We start from the raw sequence: 25,728 nt of genomic DNA on the forward strand, positions 1-25,728 counted from the left end.
ATATTTATTTATTTATTTGAAAGTCAGAGTTATACAGAGAGAGGAGAGGCAAAGAGAGAGAGAGAGAGAGGTCTTCCTTCCACTGGTTCACTCCCCAATTGGCTGCAACAGCCGGAGCTGCGCCGATCCGAAGCCAGGAGCCAGGAGCTTCTTCCGGGTCTCCCATGTGGGTGCAGGGGCCCAAGGACTTGGGCCATCTTCTACTGCTTTCCCAGGCCACAGCAGAGAGCTGGATTGGAAGTGGAGCAGCTGAGACTTGAACCGGTGCCCATATGTGATGTTGGCACTATGCCACGGCACCAGCCCCAACATTTATTTTCTTTTTCTTTTTTTTTAGGGAATTATATTATTTTTTAAAAAACTTTTATTTAGGGGCTGGCGCCGTGGCTCACTTGGTTAATCCTCCACCTGTGGCACCAGCATCCCATATGGGCACCAGGTTCTAGTCCCGGTTGCTTCTCTTCCAGACCAGCTCTCTGCTGTGGCCCGGGAAAGCAGTGGAGGATGGCCCAAGTGCTTGGGCCCCTGCACCCACACTGGAGACCAGGAAGAAGCACCTGGCTCCTGGCTTCGGATTGGCACAGCACCGGCCGTGGCGACCATTTGGGCAGTGAACCAATGGAAGGAAGACCTTTCTCTCTGTGTCTCTCTCTCTCACTGTCTTTAACTCTACCTGTCAAATAAATTAAAAAAAAAAACCTTTTATATAATAAATATAAATTTTGAAAGTACAATTTTGGATTATAGCGGTTCTTCCCCCCATAACCTCCCTCCCACCCACAACCATCCCATTTCCTACTCCCTCTCCCATTTCATTCTTCGTTAAGATTAATTTTTAATTATCTTTATATACAGAAGACCAACTTAGTATATACTAAGTAAAGATTTCAACAGTTTGCACCCACACTGATACACAAAGTATAAAGTACTGTTTGAGTACTAGTTTTACCATTAATTCGCATAGTACAACACATTAAGGACAGAGATCCTAATGAGGAGTAAGTGCACAGTGACTCTCATTGTTGATTTAACAGTTGACACTCTTAGTTATGACGTCAGTAATCACCTGAGGTTCTTGTCATAAGCTGCCAAGGCTATGGAGGCCTCTTGAGTTCACAAACTCTGACCTTCAGAGAAAGGTACCTCCTTCTTTGATGGCCTGTTCTTTCCGTTGGGATCTCACTGACAGAGATCTTTCATTTAGGTCATTTTTTTGCCACAGTGTCTTGGCTTTCCATGCCCAAGAAACTCTCATGCGCTTTTGAGCCAGATAATATACTATAATAAAAGTTACAGGAATGCTCTACTAAAAATACCTTATTGTACTATATTTATCCTTCTTTTTGTTGACTGAAGTTAGTTGAAAACATGGAGAGTGAAACCATGGATAATAGGGGCATATTGTATAGAAATTCAAAATGCAGGGCTGATGCAGTGGCATAGCTGGCAAAGCAGCTGCCTGCAGCATGAGCATCCCATATGGGAGCTGGTTCGTGTCTCAGCTGCTCACTTCTGATCCAGGTCCCTGCTAATGCACCTGGAAAAGCAGTAGAAGATGGCCCAAATCCTTGGGCCCTTGCACCCATGTGGAAGACCCAGAAAAAGCTCCTGGTTCCTGACTTTGGATCGGCTCAGCTCTGGCCATTGTGGCCATTTGTGGTGTGAATGTGCTAATGGAATCTCTCTCTCTTTCTCTCTCTCTCTCTCTCTCTCTGTGCATGTGTGTGTTCCTGTCCTCTCCTCTGTAACTCTCTAAAATGTAATGTGTGTGTGTGTGTGTGTGTGTGTGTATAAATGTATTGGCTAGCATCATCCAGTAGAAAGCCTAGACAGTAACATTGTGCTTGGAATTGTGATTGCAGGCTCCACCAGGTATGAGATGAGCCTGAAACAGGTCTTTATGCAGAAAGAAAGGGTAATGGGAAGACACCAAGAGAACACAAAGTGAACTGCCTCACAAAATAAAAATTACAAAGGCAGAGTAAGGGGCGGACACCACCTTAATCAGGTGATCAAGGTCAACATCACCATAAGGAAGCAATGAGTAAAATGCACCCCAAGTTACAGGATGTTCCTGCCAGCAATGAATGACCCGAACTGAATCATGAAGAAGTACCAGCTAAATCCACCGTGAGGCTCATTCTACAATGCAACTACTTTCCAATCTTCCACAGGGTCAGGTCATGAGAGTGGAGGAATGGATGGGCGCCGGGTTCAAGTCCCGGTTGCTCCTCTTCCAGTCCAGCTCTCTGCTGTGGCCCCGGAGTGCAGTGGAGGATGGCCCAAGTGCTTGGGCCCTGCCCCCGCATGGGAGACTGGGAGGAAGCACCTGGCTCCTGGCTTCGGATCAGTGTGGCGCCAGCCGTAGAGGTCATTTTGGGGGGTGAACCAACGGCAAAGGAAGACCTTTCTCTCTGTCTCTCTCTCTCACTGTCTTTTGTATTTTTGTATTTTTTTTGTTTTTTTTTTTTAATATTTATTTTTGCTTTTATTTTTATTTATTTATTATTTATTATTTTTATTTTTTATATTTTTCTTTTTATTTTTATTCAAGTTTTTAAAGTTTTTTGTTGTACTTTTATATTTATTTTTATTATTTTTATGGTTTTTTCTTTTTATATTATTTTTAGTAATTACTATTATATTTGTTTTTTAATTTATTTTTTTATACTTTTTATTTTTATTTTTTTTAATTTTTATTTAGTAAATATACATTTTCAAAGTATAGTTAATGGATTACAATGGCTTCCCCCCCAATAATTTCCCTCCCACTCACACCCCTCCCATCTCCCGCTCCCTCTTCCATTCCATTCACATCAAGATTCATTTTCAATTATCTTTATATACAGAAGATCAATTTAGTATATATTAAGTAAAGATTTCATCAGTTTGCACCCACACAGAAATATTATTTTTCTTTTTTATTTTCTATTTATTCTTACTGTTTATTTTTGTTTTATTTTTTTCTTTTTGTTATTTTTTGTTTTTTGTTTTTTTATTTTTTATTCTTTTTTATTCATAATTTTTTGTTTTTTATATATTTTATTTTTATTATATGTTTTCTTTTTTATTTTCTTTTTTATTATTTTTTTATGTCTCTCTCACTGTCTAACTCTGCCTGTCAAAGAAAGAAAGAAAGAAAGAAAGAAAGAAAGGAGAAGGAATGGCTGAAGAACTGTTCCAGCTTGAAGGAGGAGGGCAACCAACTGCCTTGGATTCCCTGGGACTGAGCAATTTGCTGGATGTGAGACTTTAGTGTGGACATAGGAAAAGTCCTCGAGGCAAACCACAATGAGCTGATCATGCCTTGAAGAGGACTGAAGAGACAGGATAACTAGCCAGATGTCATGGTTCTAACTGTGGTGCTGCTGTTGGGACAAGTGAAACCTGAATGGGGTCTGTGAGTTACATGGTATGACATTAACATGAATGACCTTATTTTGATGGCTGTATGTGTTAAGCAGGAGAATGTCTTTATTTGTGGAAATTATACTCTCAGCCAGAAGTTGGCAAACTTTTTCTGTAAAGAGCTGAATAACTGGGGCGGGCACTGTGGTATAGCAAGTGGAGCCACCACCTGCAGTGCCGGCATCCCATATGGGTACCAGTTTGAGTCCCGGCTGCTCCACTTCCAATCCAGCTCTCTTCTGTGGCCTGGGAAAGCAGTAGAAGATGGCCCAAGTCCTTGGGCCCCTGCACCCACGTGGGAGACCTGGAGAAAGTTACTGGCTCATGGTTTCAGATCAACACAACTCCAGCCATTGTGGCCACTTGGATAATGAACCAATGGATGGAAGACCTCTCTTTTTACCTCCCCTTCTCTCTCTGTTTAACTCTGACTTTCAAAATAAATAAATAAATCTTACCAAAAAAGAGCTAATACATATTTTAGGCTTCAGGGGCCATCCAGTCTCTGTGTAACCACTCACCCCTGCCATTGTAGTGTGCAAGCAACTAAGATGGGTATGTGAATGAATGTGTGTGGCTGTGTTCCACTGAATTTTTTTTAATTTTTTTTACAGCTCAGAAGTATCGCCAATGGACCTCAGTTGGGTGCTAGTAAGAAAGGCAGAATTTCAAGCCCTATCCCAGATGTACTGAGTCAGAATCCAGGTGAGGGTATTTGGCAGTGAGGTTAAGATACTGCTTGATGCAGTGCGGCGGCCATTGGAGGGTGAACCAACGGCAAAAGGAAGACCTTTCTCTCTGTCTCTCTCTCTCACTGTCCACTCTGCCTGTCAAAAAAAAAAAAAAAAAAAAGATACTGCTTGAGATGCCCATGTCCCATATCAGAGTGCCTTTTTTTTTTTTTAAAGATTTATTTATTTGCAAGTCAGAGTTACACAAAAGAGAGGGAGATGCAGAGGGAGAGAGAGGTCTTCCACCCACTGGTTCCCTCCCCAATTGACCACAACAGCCGGAGCTGCACTGATCCAAAGATAGGAGCTTCTTCCATGTCCCCCACGTAGGTGCAGGGGCCCAAGCACTTGGGCCATCTTCCACTGCTTTCCCAGGCCACAGCAGAGAGCTGGATAGGAAGTGCAGCAGCTGGGACTTGAACTGGTGCCAACATGCGATGCCGGCACTGCAGACTGCTGCTTTACCCGCTACACCACCTCCACTGAACTTTATTTACAGAACTAGGGGAACCAGGTGGTGGGCTGTGTATTTTATTCCCAGAGTGCTGGTTGTTCGATATTTAGGTGCATGTCCCTAGGAGATAAAACACTGTACGTTTCTCTTTTTGTGACTATGGACGAGATTATACTCTCTGAGAGTGATCACTTGTCTTGAGCCGTGAGCGTATGTGTCTGATGCAATGATGGTGTAACTGGACGGCCAGGATGGATCTTTCCTCTGCTCTCCCCTTCACCTTACACACACTTGAAAAGATCAAGTCCACTCAGGACTTCCCTGCAGAAGCCACCCCCCACCTCCCACCCAACTATCGTGCCCGTGACCCTAAATAACCCCAACTGGGAGAAAACGCGCCATTTTGAACCACGTCCTGGCAGACTGAGCAGGTATTAGAGGCCCACTCTGCGGAGGTTTGAAGAAGAGGGAGCTTCTGAGAGGACCCCAGGCATGCGGAGGAGGGCTGGAGGCCCGGTCGTGCCCACAGGGGACACCCTCAGAGGACTGAACTTGCTTCTTCCTTGGCCTATGGTTACACCCAATTTTGGGGGGACCAAGACAGTCAGCAACAAAGTGAGGCAGAGGGGTGTGCAGGAGGAGCTCACGACCCCGTGCTTCAGGACAGACAGCAAAGCAGCCCCTTACCCAGAGTACGCTTCAGTGGGAGAAGAGCTAGCCTGGGCTGGTTTGCAGGGAAGCTGAACGGGGAGACCGACAGGAAGAGGAAGCCAGGAAGGGGAAGTTCGGCCCCAACGCAGACTTGGGTTGTTACACAGAAATTGACTGTGCCTGTGGGTGGAGCAGGAACCAAGCAGCTTGGACAGGAATCCAGGATATTTGCTTCCGGGCAAGTGAGTTTCAGGAGGCAGACACCCAGAGGAGGGAGGAAAGTTAGAGAGGGGAAGGGAGCTGTGGGAGGGGGCAGGGTTCAAGTGGACAGGGCGCGCACAACTTCGGCGAGAAGACAAAGTACCACCACAGCTAATGGGGTTCAACAATTTGTTCCTTCTAGAATGTTCTTTCTTTGGCTTTCAAGTCCTGCCATCCTGATCTCCGGATAGCTCCTTCCAAGTCCACCAAGGGATAATAAGGAGACCTTGACGGGCAAGGCACATCACTGATCAGTAAGTCCTTGAAAGGAATCCAGAAACGGTCCCCTAAAACTTCTACCGTAAATACAGGGTTTCCACTTTAATTTTCTTATACATTGATGATGCGAAGAAAAAGAACAACTGTTTGCCCAGGCGGGAAGGGGAGGTACTGGTTTTCGTTGTGCTGTGAGGTGACACGGAGAATCCCCGAGTCACTGCTGTTCACTACCGGTTGATCCCGGTCTAGGACCAGCCCTGCTGTGCGCAGCCACTTTCCTCTGCCTCCGGGGAGATTGTGATCAGAGAATGAGCGCCATCTACAGGTAGAGAGCTGGATGCACAAGAAACTCTCCGAATACCACTTAGCATTATTATAGTCGGGAATAAAAACCCAGAAACCTCTTGTCCTGAAATTCCACTGCAGGTGATTGAGAGACACTATGCCAGGTCCGTCCCTGCAGGGGAAAGCAGCCCTAACTTTGGCATGATCTAGAAACCTCACCACCTCCTTAGAAAAAGAGAACGCACCAGGTGGGACCATTCAGAAGCACCTGCTCCTGAGCACTCTCTCAGCCTCCCTGCTCCCTTGGGGAAAGTGTCCCGCTCCTAAGGCTAATGCCCTCAGGAAGCCTTCCCACCTTCTCCCACAACCAGTATCTTCAACCTTCCCTTGTTTCCACCAACATTTAAATATGCCCAAGACTTCTCCACCTCAACAGTATTTTAAAAGCCAGGAAACAAGAACCACAACTCCCGGATGCTGTTGCCCCATAAGCTGCTGGATGCCTCCAGCTGTCTATGCTTGATGCCTCCACTTCCTTGTCTTCCTTTCAGTTCTCGGGCCACCACCATGCCCCGTCCCCAGACCTCAGAGCACAGGGCTTGCAAGTCCCCAGCAGTCCAATAGACACTTCTGTGACCTGATCATGCCTCCCTCAGATTTGAAACACTCTTTCATTATGGGTCACAGATGTGCTCACTACCGGCCTCTCTGCCAGCTGTCAGCTGCCCCTTGGTCCTCCCACGCTGTAGAGGGCAACCTGACTCTGCCATGTGCATGGGCCATCCAGGGACAGCCACCGATCACCTTGGGCGGCTCTTTCTCCCTTAGCCAGTCCTGCTTCCAATTCAGAAGCCCACCTTCCTGTCCGCACCCTAGCCTCAACATCCCGTTTCTTACCTGGAGGATTGCAACAGCCTCATGGCAGGCCTCTCTGCCTTCCCTCTAGCTCCCAGGAAGCAACCAAAGTGATCCTGGATGCGAAGAGCTCATCACGGGACATCCCCCAGCCCCTCTGGGTCCACCGAGGGCATCCACTGAGGCCTCTTACCCCATTTCTATGTCCACTCCCATAAACTCTGCTGGGCTAGGAGCCCCACCTCACTCCTTCCAGGAATACCTGTGTAAACATTCCCATCACTTCCTCCTCTGTGCAACACCAGGGCTGCCTGGGTCCCAGCGTCTAGTAAATATTCCACATTAAACTGCCAGTGTGTTGTTTAGACCGTAGTATTAACAGATTGCAGGACAAAATGGGAAAGAGGGACAGCAAGAGGAAAATCTGGTAATCAAGGGCCAGAGACAACCTGAAAGGCCTGCAAAGGTTCTAACAGGGCCCTGGGCCGTTTCATTCTCCTGGACAAGGACGGCTTTGGTCCCAGTGAAACCATCTGATGATGCATGCCCAAGGTCTAGCGACCCAAATCTACTGATTTCAGCTCAGCTTGGGTGGGTGGGGACCGGCTGCGCGCAGGTGGCGGGGTCCCGAGGCCCTAGGGGCGACAGCCAGCCGCGAGGGATTGATCCGCCTTTTCTCCTTGAGGAATCAGGGTGTAACTGGTCCAATCCTGGGGCAGCTGTTGGTAGCTGGAGGCCGAAACTGAACGCCGGGACGGCCTCTCTGGGAAACGAAAGCGAAACAGACCAAGCTAAGGTCCTGGATTCGCGGCGGGTGCGGCAATCGGGCGCACTAGCGGGCCGAGGATGGCTGCGCCCCGCGGCTTCCCGCTGCTGGTCCAGGGGTCTTGGGGCCCGGACCCCCCGAAGAACTTGAGCACCAAGCTGCAGATGTACTTCCAGAGCCCGAAGAGATCGGGTGGCGGCGAGTGCGAGGTCTACCAGGAGCCAGGGAGCCCGCTGCGATTTCGGGTGCTCTTCTTCCCGTTCGATGGTGAGGGCGCCGGGGACCCCCGGGAGAGAGGCGCGCTCCGGTTTTTCCTCCAGGGGACAGTGGAGAGGATCTGCCTGGCTCCGGCCGCAGCCATAGCGGGAGGTCGTGGCAGGGGGATGGGGAGGCGCATTGGGGGCTCCGCTCTTCCTCCACCGCTGCGCTTCCAGGCGCTTCCCAGCGCCGCGAGGAGGTGGGGGCGAAGCCGCGCCACGGGAGCCTCCGTCCCCCTGGGATTTCTATCTGGCTTTTCCTGTTGTTCTCACTTGGGGTGGGGGAAGGGAAGGCGTTAAGAAACGCGAGGAGTCTCGGGGGTTCCTCCTGGGTCGTGGAGAATCCTGAGCTCGCCTAGGAGAGGGGCAGAGGCGCTAGCTGAAGTCACACTGTGTGGCCTTGAAACAGCAAGGACCCCCCTGTAACAGCGTCGCCAGTCACACGGGACGCCCCTGCCCTCGGTCCCAAGGCGGCCCTCCGAGTGGCCGCAGGGTGACCGTGGGTAGGGAGTTTGGAGCTTTGGGGGAAAGCGCCCTTGTCACGGGCCAGTGCAGTGGCTCCACCCCACCACTGTCCCTATTGGGAACCGAGGCCAATTACCTGCTTGCTCCCGGCACCCGCTAGCTTTGTAATGGGAAGCTGGTGACCAGCTGCTGCGGGGAGCGCTTCGTCTTCCCCGGGACGAGCTTAGGGACGGCGGTGGTGGGTCAGCCCTGTGGTCGGCTTTGGGGAAGCATTTGGACCAGAGGGGACGCAGGCGCCCCAGGAGGCTACGCCGTCAGAGCCGAGACCCACCCAGAGGGGGAAAGGAAGCAAGAGTAGGGCGTCCGGATGAGGTTGAAGGCAGTGAGTTGAGGGAGGAAGGGCGCAGCAGGGCACCTGCTGGGCTGCGAGCCCTCGGCGCTCTGCGGGCTCCAAGGGTCAATTTCACCATTGCCAAGTGCTGGGGAGAGTCAGGCGTTCCTCCACTGGGTTTCGCTTTTGCTCTAGGAGTTTTCCTTCTTTGATCCCTACTGTCGGTATCTCCGTGGACTTGGCCCTTAGGAACCCTGGGAACCCTCGTTGCTCTCAGGAGCTGCTCTCCAATCGGGGGCACGGACAGCTCCCACCGCAGTCCCCGTGGCGCCGGTTCACCGGGGTCCTTTCAGGGCTCCGCTCCAGGGATTCGGGCCGCGTGATTGTGGGGTGGGGGGCCATCGGTGCGCTACTGAGAGTCTGTGTCTGTTGACTACCCCGAGCGAACAGAAAGGGAGCTGATTCCAGAAAACAGCAATAGCACCCAAACACCAATAGCACAACACGCAATTGGTGATGCTGAAGTGATCCCGTTCCGCCCCTCTACGCAGGCAGGATTTCCACGGGCGGCTGCGCCTTCCTCCTGCACAACTCCCAGCCCGCGGGCCCACCCCCTCCTCCAGTCCCAGGGCGGCCCCAGCGTGGAGGCGTACGTCTCAGCCATCGGTGCAGACGCTCAACGCCGGCAACACGCTGTTGTCAAAGTTCGGAGCGGCTGGAAAACCCCGAGCGAGCGGCAGTTTCGATTTCCTGCTTGAGGGCAGCGCCTGCTCAGTGGCAGGGCTTCGGGAACCCGTCCACTCACAATGACCCTCGCTGGCAGGCCTGGGCCATCCGCGCTCCTTCTCCAGCTGACACCGGCACCGCCCACGCCGGGAAGAGGCCGGGACAGGTGCTGACAGCGGTTGTGTCGCAAGAGATTATCTTTATACTCCGCTAATCGCCAGCCCCCTAGCACTTCTCTTCGGAATTAGTGCTGGGGCTAACAGGAAGCAGCATCTCACTTTTACATAGTTCTCTGGATCTCCTGTTTCAACTGTGTGCATTTGCCAAACAGGTCGCACCTCGACTCCCGGCTCCCACTCACTGGCAGCCGCCTTGGAGGAAGGACAGTCCTCTTGTCCTGAAACGCATTCAACCTAGGTGGGGTTGAGGTTGCTGTGGGTGGGGCAGAGGGGGGTGCACATCAGAGTGTTGTTTCCTCCCAGATTCACCTTGGGCTTGGCTGGGGGTCACACTCTGATGTCACCTCCTCCCGCCGTCCTGAGGTGTAGCGTCCCGTGCACGCTACACCTGACCTGTGAGGCTGTCTGAACACAGGGGAGTAATAAAAGGCACACAGCATGGAAACCTGCGACTACATGGCCGGCCTTGTAAAACTTAGCTCGCTGTTGGTGTCAAGGATCCCACGCAGTCTCCCGTCTCACTCTAGCTCACTGCAGCTTCTCAGGAGCCCATGCCCAGTGTCTGCCTGCCTCCTGGAGAGGAAAGCCGGGTCTGCTCTTCCTTCGAAGGTTGCCCCTGAGTGGGCATCCCTGGAGGCCCCACTTCCGCTGTCTTCTTCCTGGATGAGGGAGATGGGGAAGCTGTCGTGCCCCTTTTCTCAAGGTTCTGACCTGGATCCTTGACTTCCTCCGGGCAACCAGATCAGAAGCCAGAATGGCAACCCAGCATGGGAGCAGAGCCACGCCCATGAACAGCAGGCACTCTCCAAGGTTCCTTTCCCCCTGCTCTCCTTGTACAGATTGCCCACGCAACCACGCCTCCTCCTTTAAACTCCTTCCCTGCTCTGCATCATCTGAGACGCCCTGATTCTCCTTTGTCCTCTCTCCCTGCACCTGCTTATCAGTATAACTTACATTTGCATACTTCTTTGGGAGTGTCACAAAGTGCATTCCAAGACCCCACTTTAAGTGAGCAAAGTGAGGATCAAGAAAAGTATGTCCTTTGGGTCATTGTTGTAGTGTAGCAGGTAAAGCCATTGCCTGCAGTGCTGGCACCCCATATGGGAGCCAGTTCAAGTCCCGGCTGCTCTACATCTGATTCAGCTCCCTGCTAATGTGCCTAGGGAAAGCAACAGAAGATGGTCCAAGAGTTTGGGTTCCTGTTACCCCTGTGGGAGATCCAGATGAAGCTCCTAGCTCCTGGCTTCAGCCTGGCCCAGCTCTGGCCATTGTGGCCAACTGGGGAGTGAATCAATGGAAGATCTTTCTCCCTCTCTCTCTTTCCCTCTCTCCCTGTAACTCTGCCTTTCAAATAAATAAATAAATAAATCTTTTTTTTTTTTTTTTAAGTATGGCCTCATAGTGAACCAGTTTGTGGTGGGGATGGAATTTGAATCCAAGTCTTTGAATTCTTAGGTCCATTGCTCAGTTTTTTTTTTTTTTTAACTGCAGCCCAGCTGCCTGATGTACTAGTTTGCTTGTTCTTCCTCCCTCCCTCCCTCCCTTCCTCTCTTCCTTCCTTCCTTCCTTCCTTCCTTCCTTTCTCTCTCTCTCTCTCTCTCTCTCTCTCTTTGGTAAAATCTCTCTCAACTTTTCTACCCCCTTTACTCTCAGATGTGAGGCCCTTGTTATCACAGGATGATTGCCTGAAACAGCTTTCTAACTGGGCTCCTGGTCATTCCGCTCCTGGTCACCTGAGTCACCTTCCTACACCATGGCTTTCACCATGCCCTGCCCTGGCACACAGTCTGCACTGGCTCCCCACAAGGGATGCTTTCATTCGCTCTGTTCAGCTTTGGGTAGCTGTGCATGTGGCACAGCGCTTAAGATACCACTTGGGATGCAAGTGCATCTCGTATCAGGTGCCTGGTTCCCAGCTCCTTTGTTACTGACCCAGCTTCTTGCCAATGCACACACTGGGAAGCCACAGGTGATGCCTCAAGTGCTTAGGCCCCTGCCACCTACCTGGGAGACCCAGATGGAATCCCGGGCTCCTAGTTTCAGTCTGGCAGAGCCTCAGATGGTATGAGCATTTGGGAAGTGAACCAGTAGACGGAAGATATCTGTCTGTCTCTCTGTCTTTCAAATAAAGTAAAATTTTTCAAAACTCTTGCCAACTTTCTTGAGAGCCTACCTAGTGTCAGGTACCATAATAAGTTTTTTTTGTAACATTTGTTCAGTTTAACATGTGTGACACTCATATAAGATAATCTGCATTAGCCTCATTAGTAGACAAGAAGACTGTGGGTTTATGAGTAAGGATCATGCTCAATATTAAAATAATTCACTTAAAAATGGCATCCAAAAGTGTGCCTGCTTGCTGAACTTTTCCCTACACATATCCCGTCTTGAGGAACTGACCAAGCCATTGATTGATGATGACAAAGCATATAAGTAACCATGGGCTAATTTTGTAAGTGAGGATTGCTTATAATTCGACTTTTTTTTTTTTTTTTTTTTTGACATTTCAGTTCGGCAGAGGGTTCTGGAGAGAGAGAATCATGAGTTGGGATGGGCAGGACAACAACCATTCAAATTAACTGTCTGCTTGCCTGAGGCCTCGGATAAAGCCCATGGTGTGTTTAAACAGAATACCCCGACAAAGGTAAGAACACTGGAGGAGTGATGAATTGGGCACAGGGTGTTCTCCCTGTGAGAAGCACACCCTGACCTCTTTGCCCCAGGAAGAATAAAGAGGCCTTCAGAAAGGTCATGGACATTGTGTCCATGAAATCATGCATGGGTTTCAGTATTTTTTGCACCAAAATACACGTGCACAAACGTGTTATGACATGTCTGAGTAGGGTCTAGTTGGAGGCACTAATAGCAGGAAGACGTCAGTTTGGAAGAGTCCCTATGAATGAATTCTGCTAAAATAAACAAATTTATGGTGCAGCTTGGGTGGAAGAATAGTGAAAAGCTTAGGGGACATCGCCCTGAAGAAATCAGCAGTTTACAAATGAATAACTCGTTTTAAGAAGGGACAAGATGATGTTGAAGATGAAGCCACCGAGACAGACCATCCGCATCAACCTGCAAGGAAAAAAAAAAATCAACCTTGTTTATGCCCTAACTGCACAGGACCCATCATTCACAGCAGAAACAAAGCCCACACCACAGATAGCCCAACTGGTTCAGTTTTCATAATTCTGGCTGGAAAATTAAAGAGGAGCAAACTTTTGGCCGGCGCCGCGGCTCACTAGGCTAATCCTCCGCCTTGTGGCGCCGGCACCCCGGGTTCTAGTCCCGGTCGGGGCGCTGGATTCTGTCCCGGTTGCCCCTCTTCCAGGCCAGCTCTCTGCTGTGGCCAGGGAGTGCAGTGGAGGATGGCCCAAGTGCTTGGGCCCTGCACCCCATGGGAGACCGGGAAAAGCACCTGGCTCCTGCCATCGGATCAGCGCGGTGCGCTGGTTGCAGCGCGCCGGCTGCGGCGGCCATTGGAGGGTGAACCAACGGCAAAGGAAGACCTTTCTCTCTGTCTCTCTCTCTCACTGTCCACTCTGCCTGTCAAAAATAAAAATAAAAATAAAAAATAAAATTAAAAAAAATAATAAAAAAAATAAAGAGGAGCAAACTTTCTGCATGGTGGTGCCAACCCTGCTGCGCCCGGGTCAGCGGCAGAGCTCCCAGCGGAAGCGTTCGACAAGTGGGATCAAGATCCTGAAGCATTTCTTCCAAAACTCACACCAGGAGATGAAGCACAGCATTAGCATTGCCAGCGTGATCCTGCAGATAAAGCACAGTCAGAGCAATGGCTGCAGGGAGGCAGACGTGGTCCAGCCAACGCAGAAGTGGACCAGGGAAGAGCAACGGACGTGGCAACAGTGCTTTGCTAGTTGGCTTTCTGGGGATCGAAAGCACAGTAACACCGGCTTACTTTTTTTTAAAGATATATTTATTTATTTGAAAGTCAGAGTTACACAGGGAGAGAAGGAGAGGCGGAGAGAGAGGTCTTCCATCTGCTGGTTCACTCCCCAGATGGCTGCAATGGCCGGAACTGCGCTGATTCAAAGCCAGGAGCTAGGAGCTTCTTCCAGGTCTCCCACGTGGGTGCAGGGGCCCAAGGACTTGGGCCATCTTCTACTGCTTTCCCAGGCCATAGCAGAGAGCTGGATCGGAAGTGGAGCAGCCGGGTCTTGAACTGGTGCCTATATGGGATGCCAGCACTTCAGGCCAGGGCATTAACCCGTTGCGCCACAGCGCCGGCCACAACACCGGCTTATTTGGAGAGAGAAAATGAAGCAAAACTTTAGCTGAAAACTCCTGGGAAAGCTTCACCAGAGAGTCCTGTACCACAGCAATGCTCCTACCCATTCCTCTCATCCAACCTGGGCAACTGTGTGAGAGTTTCAATGAGAATCCTTAGGCACTCACCTTATAGTCTTGATTTGGCTAGTCTGGACTTCTTTGTTTGTTTGTTTGTTTCCTAATCTTAAAAACTCTTTAAAGGGCACCCATTTTTCTGTAGTTAAAAATGTAAAGACAGCACTGGCATGTTAATTTCCCAGGATCTCAGCTCTTTAGGGATGGACTGAATGGCTGGTTTCATCACTCACAAAAGTATCATGAACTTGATGGAGCTTCAGAGGAGAAATGAAGTTTATATTTTATTTTTATCTTTTAATTCCATTTTCCATGAACTTTTTGAAGTTAGTGGGATGAGACAAGAAGTATAGATGAAACTGGAGTGATAAAAGCAGCTTCCTTATGTGGGGGGAGCAAGGGTAGTGATAGGGTTATGTGGAATAATGAAGGAGAAGCCACATTTTGTTTTATTTTAAACACTTTTGCGAAAGTCAAGGTTAGGAGGTTACAATGCTGGTGGTTTATGGTATAACATTTTGGATCTGCTTGTTCTGGCTTTTTCATAAGCTGGAACTTTGTATATTTGTTGTATTTTTTACATCAGTTTGAGGGGATAGCCATCTGTACCACAATTATTGAATGGATATCCCGCTGCATGTGTCCCAGGTGTATTTAAGAGTACTATTGCTGGAGCTTTGTCATGATGGTTCCTATTTACTCTACGTCTCAAAGCTTGTCCCAGGGATATTTTCTTAATGTAAAGAAATTACTTGTAATATATTAATGCTACTTTATTGTTTGGGTTTCAGGTATCCAATGCCAAAGACGCCACCAAAGAACCAGGTAAAGTGACAGTTGAGATGACCTTCACATTCATCAGGTCATTTTGCTTTATTAGAGAAGGCATTCGACAGTCATTGCTATCTGCCTGACTTGTACAGCATAGGGTCTGCTCTGCTCCACCATCTGCAGCCTCTGGGTCAGCTGTGCAGAGAGTGGACACTTGGGGAAACCCCTGAGGGCTTAAAGCTCAAGTCAGGATTTTAACAGCTTTCTCTGGGGACTGGGAGACACCTTGCTATTGAGGGGGTGGCACGCAAGTGCCTGGGAAGTGGTGATGATGGTGATGACTGACCATCAGATCCCACTGGTGCCCAACTGGCCATTGAGAAGCAACAGCATGACATGTCCATGGGTGTCAGGTGCACCTGAGCTGGTTAGCACCGCTGTGTGAGCGCTGGTGTGCAGAGCACTGTCCACCGGAGCCACAACAGGCAAATGCAAACAAAAGCTTTGAGCGCTGGTGGAGGATACGGATGCAGTGCCCCAGAAGGGGGCGGCTCTTCTGATCCCAACTGCCGCAGGAAATGGTCAGTAACCAAGCAGCTGTTGCACACTCTGCTGCTTATCTGGGTCCCTGGCATGGGCTGGTCGGGCCACTCGGCATAACAAAGCCACTCGTTTTCCTAGTTTAGCATGGTAGAAAGGGAAGGGAATGATGAACTGTGCTGGATGAGCCCAGAGAGACTAAAGTGACACATAGACCCAAATCTTTGGGAAAAGGAATTCCCAAATGGGTAACACTGAAATTGTCTTAAGAACACGTGGCTTTCTGAAACTTTCTTTGGCACAAAGAGATTGGCACAAGAGTGAGAGCTCCCTTGATAGGGACATGTGGATTGTTTTCACTTGACACCGATGCACTAAACTATAGCATCCAATGAACATGGTTTTCTTAAGAGGCTCAAGATCCATGCGAGATCAGGATGCTTTTGTCTTCTTAGAGGGAAGCCTACGTTCCATTCCTCAGGTCTGGAATTGGCTCATCCCGCTCTCCATGTTTGATATTGTGGTCCCCTAAGCCCTTATCTTTTTCTGGGAAAATGCCTGAAGTGCTGTACTCTCAAGCTTCATTTTAGACCAGGAGATGGTTTCACCTTTATGTATTTATGCCTGTACTTTGTTCCTGAACATAAAATCTAATCAGTTCTGTGTTCTTTATGGCTTCCTAGATTTTTTCTCCCATCTCTGACTTAACTGAGTTGCTAGTGCTGTTTCACATCTGCTTAAAGCTGCAAGTGTATTCTGGGACAGCCATCCAGCTCCTGTCTACCCAGGGGGTTTTCCATTGTCTTGGAGATTTTAGATCCATGTTAACCTGCTTTTACCCGATCCAGGCTCTAAGGACAGTGATCAGCTAGGGAGTTGGGTCGTCATCAACAGATTCCTAAGTTGGCTCCTTGAAGAGATGGAAGAGGAGATCATTCGCTGCGTAGTTTTTCCAAACTGAATCCTGCCTATGACCCTGAGGCTCCAACTCTTGAAATTCATTGGAGTTGGGTAGGCAGTTCTAAACTGCACAAGACACAGAGGGTGGTTGCCTCGCGGGTCCTATAGCTCAGGGATCGGAACGCAGAGGATCCTGCACCAAGAATGAGCAGGGCTTGCCTCAGACCCCATGCAGAAAGAGGAAAACTGGGATGCTCACAGGTGTTGATGGGGCCAGCACAGGGGGATGTGGGTGCTGAGCCAGTGTCCTGCTCCGGGCTCAGCTGAGTTGGGCTGGGCCTGAAAAGTGGAAGCCAGCAAATGGGAGGCCCTGGAGAGACAAGAAAGGCTAGATCAGAGGAATATTTGTTACCTGTAGTTGGAAAATTCTGGGACTTCCAAATCCATATTCCCAGTCTGGACTCTCTTCTGAATGCCAGACCTTCCGGCTGACCTCCCCGTTGGGAAGCGTGAGCCAACATGTCTGAAGCTGCCAGTGTCGACTTCCTCCCCAAACCAGTGCCCATCACCTACTAGAAGTTTCCGATATCTCTCCTCTTTATGCTTTCACAACTATTGGTCTCAGAGACCTGCCAATGCTGTAGTCTTCCTCATCTATCCTTCACCCTAACATCAACTGCAAGATGAAGTTCAAACCACAGTCTGGATCTAGTCTACTTTTCTGTCCTTGATTCTTAGGTCTCAGTGCAAACATGCTCTCTGTGGGTCATGCCCACCACATCTCCATTTCCACACAGCACTCTGCTGCCCGCCCCCCCCCTCCCCCCAACCGTGAGCACCCTTCAGCTCCTGGTCAGCTTCCTCCTCTTCCTGGAGCCTTTCCTTGTCAGCCGGGCCCCTTTCTCTCTTTCTCAGACTCCTAGTTTCAGTGTGGATGCTTTTTACTGTCAATTAACCAAACAATAGTTCATTGTGTTGAAGCTGCTTGTAGACGTGTGGATATAAAACTACATTGCTGGGATTGGCGCTGTGGCGTAGTAGGCTGAGCCTCCACCTGCAGCACTGGCATCCCATATGGGCACCCGGCAGCTCTTCTGATGGAGCTCCCTGCTATGGCCTGGGAAAGGGAAAGCAGTAGAAGATGGCCCAAGTGCTTGGGCCCCTGCACCCATATGAGAGACCCAGAAGAAGCTCCTGGCTCCTGGCGTCAGATTGGCCCAGCCCTGGCCATTGCGGCCACTTGGGGAGTGAACCAGCAGATAGAAGACTTTCTCTCTGTCTCTTTGTCTGTAGCTCTACCTCTCAAATAAGTAAATAAAACCTTTGCATTTCTAGGAAGAATATCATCTTTCAGTTCTCTTAGTCTAATACGCTTTGTTGTTGTAGTTGTTGTTGGAGGGTTAGAGAAAAAGAGTGAGAGACAGAGACAGAGACAGAGACAGAGACAGAGAGCTATTCCACCCTCTGGTTCATTCCCTAACTATCCCAACAGTCAGTACAAGGCTGAGGCCAGAGTCTGGGGCCAGGAGCCAGGAACTCAATCCAAATGTCACATGTTGGTGGCAGGAACCCAGTTACTTGAGCCATCACTGCTGCCTTCTAGGGTCTGCTTTGGTGGGAAGGTGGAACTGGAAGCTAGAGTCTGGAATCAAACACAGCACTGATGCAGGATGTGGACATCTCATCAGTAGGCTAAACCCCTACCCCCAGTACTCCATTTTTATAATTAAGAGACATGCCTGAGGCCACATGGCTAAGTGGAAGCTGTCAAAGGTTGAACACATACAGCCTCACCCTTAGCGCAGTGCTCATTCGGATTGATCATACCTATCTTATTTAATTCTAACTGATGTCAATATATATGTCCTGAAGGTAGTTTGTGTTTGTCCTGAGTGAGTGTGCATGGTGCTCTATCCAGCACGAAACAGGGTACTCTAACTGCTATGTCAAACAAACCCCCGCCAACCCCAGCTTGGAAGCAAACACGATCAAATGATAACTTTCAAGTGGAAAATTTATATTGGCCAAGCCTGGACGTGGAATTCATTCCTTTTACCCATATTTCATAAGCCACATGAGTTCTACTATATGAATTAAGGTATAGGAATTTTGGGGAAATTCTGTCTAGGAAGAAAATAAAATAGATTTGGTGAGCACAAAGCGTGTTCCTCTGCCACAGTAACATTTACAAATGTCACTTCTCTTTCTCAGTTTTCTTGCCTGCCTCTATTAGGCAGGCGTTTAGCCTAGTGGTTAAGATGCTCGTGTCCTACATCACAAGCCTGGATTTAATACCCAGCTCTAACGCCACCACGCAGCCACCTGTTAATGCAGACCCTGGCAGGCAGCTGTGATGGATGAAGCTACCGGGTTCTATTCACTCATGTGGGAGACCTGGACTGAGTCCCTGGCTCCCATCTTCAGCCAGGCCCAATCTGGTCATTGTGAGCATTAGGAGAGTGAATCAGTACATGGGACCCCTCTCCTCCCACTCTTCTCCCTCCCCCCAAACTTCTGCCCCTCAAATAAATGAGTGGTGTTTTGCTGTTTTGTTTTTTTTTTTTTTAAAGAAAATCTTTAAGTTTCTTATCCAATGTTTTTGTATTCACACATCTCCAAGCATCCAGTGTCTTGAATACAGTAAGGGCTCCCACTGAATAATTGTTCACAAAATTTCTAAAAATTATGTCACACAAAGCATGCTTCAGTGACTAAGCTTAGAGTGAGGCTGACCGTGTGCACGCAGGTAATCACATCCGTCAACAATAAACCGACTAGGGTGATTGCCGTTCAGTGAGCTTGATGCATATACATGAGGCTGCTTCAGGAAGCTCCTAGAAAATGGAATTTAAAGATTCTTTTGGTGTAGAACATTTAGAAATTCATGCATATGCGGGGCCTTCAAAAATATCATGAAAATGCATATAATGAAAAACTATTCATGAATTTCAAGTTTTATTGCACCAAAACAAGCTCACCTTTCAATTCCATTTTTGTTTGAACATCTGAAGTTACTCATGCAGCTCTCTGGGCCATTTGCCTTCCTGTGTATTCCGTAAGCAAGCACTGCAAGTGGCCTTTCTCCCCTTTGGTATACTCTGGGGACATGACAGGTTAGATGTCACCTGCGTTTGGGTGTCATCACATCTTACTCTCCTCCAGCGACCCTCCAACTCGGCAAACAATTACTGAGCCTCAACCCTATACCACCTGCCAGCAATGCAAGGGCGAGCTAACAAACACTTTGCTTTTGAGAATTATGATACAGTGCTTGGACAGAAATACAAGAGGTCTTCAAAGGCTTTGTGAAAAATGTGCATTATGAAAAAAACTATGCATTCATTTCAAGTTTCTTTCCATTAAAAACACCTTACCTCTTCATTCAGTTTTTCCACATGCTTTTTGAAGTACCCTTGTGTTTTTCAAGTCCTATGAAGGATAAGGCAGATTCCTCAGAGACAAGGCAGAGAAAGAGGTAATAAAATTGAACTTATAGTAATAGTAATCAAAGTCAGTTAGGTGCTGCATTTTATGTTTAGGTAGACAAAGCAAAAGGGCTATTAAATATTTGTTTTTATTTAAGTTAGTCAAGAGATTGGGAGAGAAATACGGCATGTTTCAAAATAGCTTATTTTGCAAAGACTATGGTAGATAAATAAAACAACCTGTGTATCTTTTTGTCTCCCTAAAATCAGGTGTTTCAAAAGAACTGGATGCAAAACTCTCTCCTGATGAAAGATCAGAAAAAGTCCCCAAAGAATGTGAAAATATTTCCTCTTCGGTGGCATTTGAAAATCTCCAGGCAAATGTTTCTGAGGTGATGTTAACCTTATTAGTGGAGAATGTAAGTGGCCTGTCCAGTAATGACTTCCAGTTGGAAATAATACGAGATTTTGATGTCGCCGTAGTTACCTTTCTCAAACGCATAGGTAAGATTGAGTGACACTTAATTTGCCAGTCTTCTTTGCACAACAGCTTGAGATTTTTTGGATGCCCACTTAATGGAACAGCTCTGAAAGTTTGACTCTCTAGTAGCTAGTAAGAAAGGACTCCAGATCAACACATAGATTCTTTGTTATTTTGAAAGAGAATCAATTTACTGTTGAGACCAATGTCTAGTATGCTTAATATTGATTCGATTTGATTGCATAAATTCTGTGTGTGTGTGTGTGTGTGTGTGTGTGAGAGAGAGAGAGAGAGAGAGAGAGAGAAGAGAGGAAGGGAAGAAGAGGGAGAAGAACACCCAAATTAGCAATCTGAACTCAGCATTTTTGCATATGCATCTCACTGGGAGAAGTAAGTGTTAATCTGTATTATCACACTTGACTTGGAAGATAAATACTAACCACCACTTACATAGTACCCACTAGGGGTCAAGTAGTATGCTAAGCTCTTTACATGACCTAATTGATTTGTTCCTTTACCACCCTTATTTTAACCCCCATGTTACAGGTGGCAAGACAGACACAATGGTGTTAATAAGAGAAGAGCAGGGTGTGAATTTAGGCAGTTTAACTGTAAAGCCTATTTAACCACTGTGCTATACATTTCCTTTGTACTTTCATGGTCATTCCACAGGCAGGGATGAGTAAGTGCCTGTGATACAGAAAGTGAGTCTTCTCCAAGGGCATTACCAGCAGCCTGTGGCCAACCTCTGAGACCTGGAAGAGCCATTTCTGTGTACAGCAAGGCAGTTCTGCCATTTCAGACCCTCCCTGTCCCTTGGCCATGGCTGTGGAGTGATTAATTCAGAGCACAGGTCTTGGGTGAAGTCAGATTTCCAGCTCTGCCATTCAACCAGTGATCCAATGTTGGCCGAGTTACTATCCTTTCTGTGCCTCACTTTCCTCATCAATAAAATGGGTGCTGATAATACCTACCTAACACAATTTCTATAAATATTAAGGGAGGTTATATTTGAAAAGCACTTAACATAGTACCTGAGACAATGATAAGAAGTCAATAAAGACAGCACTTCCCATATTTCGTACGTAGGAGACACTACATGGACTTGCGTTTGCTTACTGATCGGAAGTCTTGAGCACCTGCTATGTGCCAGGCATTGGTTCAGGTGCTTTGGGTACAAAGAGCAATACCTCACAGGTCCTGCTCCTGAGGAACTCACAGTCTGGGGCAGGGAGGAAGTCCACATGCAAGTGAGTGACGCAGGCGCAGGAGGAGAAGCTGCCTGTCTTAGCTGTGAGCAGGCCGCGGGGACTGAGAGGAAAGAGACCCAGACAGGTGCTTTAGCTTTGCTTCTGTGAAGCCTGCACTCCTGCAGTACCAGTGGCCATGTCCGAGATACACTCTGCTGTCTCATGCTACTGCGCTTCCTCTGCCTGGTATGGCTCTTGCCCTTAGCCAACTGATGAACTCCTCTTCATCCTGCAGAACCAGATCAGAGACCTCTTACTCTGGGAAGCCTCGTGGGATTCCCAGTATTATTCTTCCAACCCCATGTGACCTCACAGAGGCAACCTATTTTCTTTCAAGATGTCTGCCTTCTGTGGATGACCTGGCAAGGACTTGTATTTATCTGAGTCCCCAGACCCTGGCACGGTGCCTGGTACACCACAGGTCCACCATGGACATGGACTAGTTTGCCAGAGATGGCTGAGTCCTGAAGGATGAATAAGACCCAGATTTACGACTGGAGCAGGGTATTCCCAGCATGGGACATTGTATGTACAAAGGCAAAGAGAAAGACTAGGTGGCTTTATTTTTTAATATGGAAAAGAAAATGAATGGCAAGGAATAGTCAAAAATGATGCTTGGAAGTTAGTTTGGAGTCAAATCACTGTAAGCCTGGGTAAGGAGAGGGAATTCATGCCTGTGGTTACTGGGAGCCACTGAAAGGCCCGAGAAAGGGGGGAAATGAGGAGGTGTGTATTGCCGCGGAGTTACTCCGCAGGGTCGGCCGGGGCAGTGACCAGGGCCAGGTGCCCCTCGTGGCGGAAATCCAGGTCAGGCCTTCCTGTGCCCATCGCTGTTCAGAGTTGTTCGTGTCGATGTCTACAGAACGGAGTGCTCAGCTTTCCTCTGCGTCTCCATTACCAGACAGCTTCTTTGATTGAACAGGATCATCATAACGTTCTGCTTTTTGTTTGCTTTTGTTTTGTCTGTGTTTAGATACCAGGGAGTTTGTTGACAATTGCTGCAGGTACCTTTCAGTTAAACAACTTCAGCTTTCTCCGAGACTTCTGGAAGTGACAACAACAATCAGAGTTGAAAACCTGCCACCTGGTGCTGATGAACACAATTTAGGACTTTTCTTTGAGAGCCCTTCGAATGGAGGGGGGAGAGTTGCCAGTGTCGAATGCTTTCCTGAAGAGAGTTCAGCTCTGATTAAATTTTTTGACAGAAAAGGTAATATCTACCACCATCTCTGGCATCAGAGGGGCCATTTTAGCAGATCTTAAGTTATCGGCCAAGTTCCAATGCATTCCATTTTTTATTCATATATTTTGTTGGAAATCGAATTAATAATCCTGAGATATTATGCCTAATGAGGCCAGCAGTTCAAACTTTGGAAAAGCAATGTCAAGGATTTGAAAGATGTAAGATTCTCTCATAAGCCTCTACCTCAAACAGACTGAAAGATACGTCTTTCCTGGGATCTTTTAAACACTGTGTTAAGACAGAGATGCTCTGTGTTATCACCGCACACTTGGTAGACCTTCTCACATCCACTTCAGCAAGGGTGGGTAAAGAAACACTCAGAAACACATAGAGCCCCTGTAAAGCGTCACTCCTTCCCCTCCCACCATCAGTGCTGTCATTCAGAAAGTAAAGGGTTTGGACTCATGTGATCATGGATGCCTTCTGGTTCTGGGTCTGGCTAACATAGGGAAACACTTGCGAGGGATTTGTAGACATGGACGGCTGGTTCTACGAGACGTGTGCAAAGGCAGCCTGGAGGTTCCGTCCTGTTCAGAAGTCAAGGCTGAGCAGTAGGAATTAGAGGGGCCAGACTTAGTGAAAGAAGGAACATTGTGCCTGGGATAAACCGCATGTGGCATGACACAGGATTACGTGGCTGCCACCCACTTTAGATGAAATTGTTTCAACAGGGTACTTGGAACAACCTCCCCTTTTCTTAACTCAGCTCTTAGGAATTGGGAAACTGGGGTGAAGATAGGTATAGTTTGAATTAAAAGTGAAATGCAAGACCTAGTGTTCCTCGGGCACAGGCACGATAGAGGAGCTTCTGTTGCCTGTTCAAGTCCTAGGGAGAAAGATACTGAAAGGGTCTACCCTTGGAATTCCCTCCCAGGGGTTTGTGTTTGGCCTGGCGGTCAGGATGCTGGAACGTGTGTCCCACATCGGATGCCTGGGTTTGGATGCAGCTTTAGCTACTGACTGCAGTTTCCTGCTAATCCGGACCCTGGGAGACAGCAGTGATGATTGGAGTACTTGGATCCCTGACACCCACATGGGACACCTGGACTGTATTTCAGTTCCTGGCTTTGACCCAGCCCAGCCACAGCCATTGAGGGCATTTGGGAGTGAACCAGTGGTTGGGAGTGTGCACTCTTGTCTTTCTCCATTTGTCTCTCTTCCTAGGAGTAAACTAAATTTTTTTTAAATCACAAAAAAATAAAATGGGTAAATTAAAAAAAAAGAAATGAAATTCCCAGTTTATGGTGGGAGTTGACAATTTCAGAGCTTGCACACATCTTGAGGGCAGGGGGTCACTGGGTGTGTGCTCACAAAGTCTACATCGCATGTATATGAGTAATAAGTGCTACTTAACTAAGGTGTATTTTGTGTGTTAACCGTGTGGCATACTCTGCGAAGTTTGCTTTCTCCTTGACCTCTTGGCATCATCTATGTGGACTATACCTCCTCTTTCAGACTAACCATCTCCTGTTCTCCACAATCTGAGATACACTGATTTTCTTTTTCTGTCTCTGGATTCTCCTTATAAGTTTTTTACATTTTTTTTTTTTTCATTTGAAAGGCAGAGAGACAGAGGGTGACAGAGACTGAGAGAAAGAGATCTTGAATCCATTGGTTCACTCCCCAAATGCCTGTATCCAGAGCCGGGCCAGGTCAAAGCCAGGAGCCTGGAACTCAATCCTATTTGGTCCCACACGGGTGGCAGGAACCTAAATACTCCAGTGCACATTAGCAAGAAAATGGATCAGGAGTGAAGCAGCTGGGACTTGAACTGGCACTCTGCTATGGGATGCTGGTATTGCAAATATCGGCTTAACCACTGCACCACAGTGCCAGGCCCCATCCCAAACAGCAGCTTAACCACTGCACCAAACTCTGGCCTTCTCTTTCTTATAACTTACATTTTCATAACTGCAGTATGTTACAAACATTCACAGACACTGCTTTATGAGTATCTTGATTATTGTAATCTTTGTTTTGCAAATGAAGACACAGAAAGGTGAAATCACTTGCCCAGGATTCCATAACTAGTGAGCGATAGAGCCAGAATTTGAATGTGGGTCGTTGGCCCCATATTCTATACTCTTTAACCTCTCTACTTTCACCAAATCTCCTGTTCACCTATAACATTAATTTTTCTTATTAATATGTCACCATTCATAATGGGTTACCAATAATGAGGCAAACAGCTTGAGAAAAACATAATTTGTTTAGCAATATATTGTATTTTATGTAAAATTTTTTAAAAGGTGTTAGGCATTTTCTTCAGAAATTATTTGGCTCAACTTCACAAAATCTGATTTACTTCAGAATGCCTGTTGTACGCGAGCACTTTTGTTATGTTTTCGGCCACAGACCCTCAAGTCCTCATAGTGACCCGCACAGTTTGATAGAGTTACTCTTTCTTGACAGCAGGGGTGACAGGAAGAAGACTCTAAGGCACAGGGGACTTCTGTGATGGCTCTTGGGGCAGAGCAACCTGGCTTTGGTGCTTCCTGGGTTTGTGATCTTGTGCAAGTTAGCTCAACACACCAACGGCCTTGTATTCTCATCTGTACAACAGGGCTCACATCACTACTTACGTTAGAGGAGAGTGTGCCGAAGGAACGCCTGCAGAGTGCTTGGCGCGTGGCGGTGCCCAGCACGTGCTCGTGGTCCTGGGCCCTGCCCAGTGGTAGCATGTGTGTGCGTGGTGGGGAGTTAAAGCTGCTCACATTTTTAATCCTTCTATGAGGGATGCTATTTTAGTCCAGTTGCTACTGCAGTTCATTCGAATTTCCTTCCTGCCCATACCCCTGTCCCTGTGGAACTACCAACACAGGATGAGGAGCTTGGAAGAGGAGACAAACACACAGACACACACACACACACACACACACACACTCACACACACACAAGAGGCTGTCCAGTAAGAGAGGCAAGAGGGAGATTACAGCAGGAGCAGGAGGAGGTATAGGGTCTGCTAAACTGTGGTCTCTGGGGCCAGACTCCCAAATGACCTTGAGGGTGATTTGGGTCTGATGGGGACAAAGGCGTGAACTTAGGGGTGAGACTTGGCTCAGGTGTTTTACCTGATCTGTAGAATCCAGTTCCGGTTATCCAACCTTTTCTAGCTTCCATTCTGTCATTTGTAAATAAGGATGATACGAGTATCTTTACCTTAATGGG

The 25,728-nt window shown here is 47.9% G+C and overlaps 1 protein-coding gene across 3 annotated transcripts in view; it reads left to right on the plus strand.

The window, feature by feature from the left end:
• Positions 1-5,347: 5,347 nt before the first annotated feature.
• PARP14 (poly(ADP-ribose) polymerase family member 14) overlaps positions 5,348-25,728 on the plus strand; it is a 53,848-nt gene continuing 33,467 nt past the window's right edge. Inside the window, exons 1-6 of one of the 3 annotated variants that reach the window (XM_089331802.1) lie at positions 5,348-5,486; positions 5,648-5,759; positions 12,099-12,232; positions 14,742-14,775; positions 19,857-20,090; positions 22,291-22,527. In XM_089331802.1, coding sequence (XP_089187928.1) covers positions 19,982-20,090; positions 22,291-22,527 — 346 coding nt within the window. In that variant the 5' untranslated portion in view covers positions 5,348-5,486; positions 5,648-5,759; positions 12,099-12,232; positions 14,742-14,775; positions 19,857-19,981. Of the gene's footprint in view, positions 5,487-5,647; positions 5,760-7,589; positions 7,898-12,098; positions 12,233-14,741; positions 14,776-19,856; positions 20,091-22,290; positions 22,528-25,728 lie in introns of those variants that run through there. The other 2 variants (XM_017347053.4, XM_089331801.1) reach the window with 2 other exon arrangements.

This window comes from Oryctolagus cuniculus, chromosome 4, assembly GCF_051225735.1.
Source record: "Oryctolagus cuniculus isolate XC-2025 breed Fujian yellow rabbit chromosome 4, ASM5122573v1, whole genome shotgun sequence".
NCBI lineage: Eukaryota > Metazoa > Chordata > Mammalia > Lagomorpha > Leporidae > Oryctolagus > Oryctolagus cuniculus.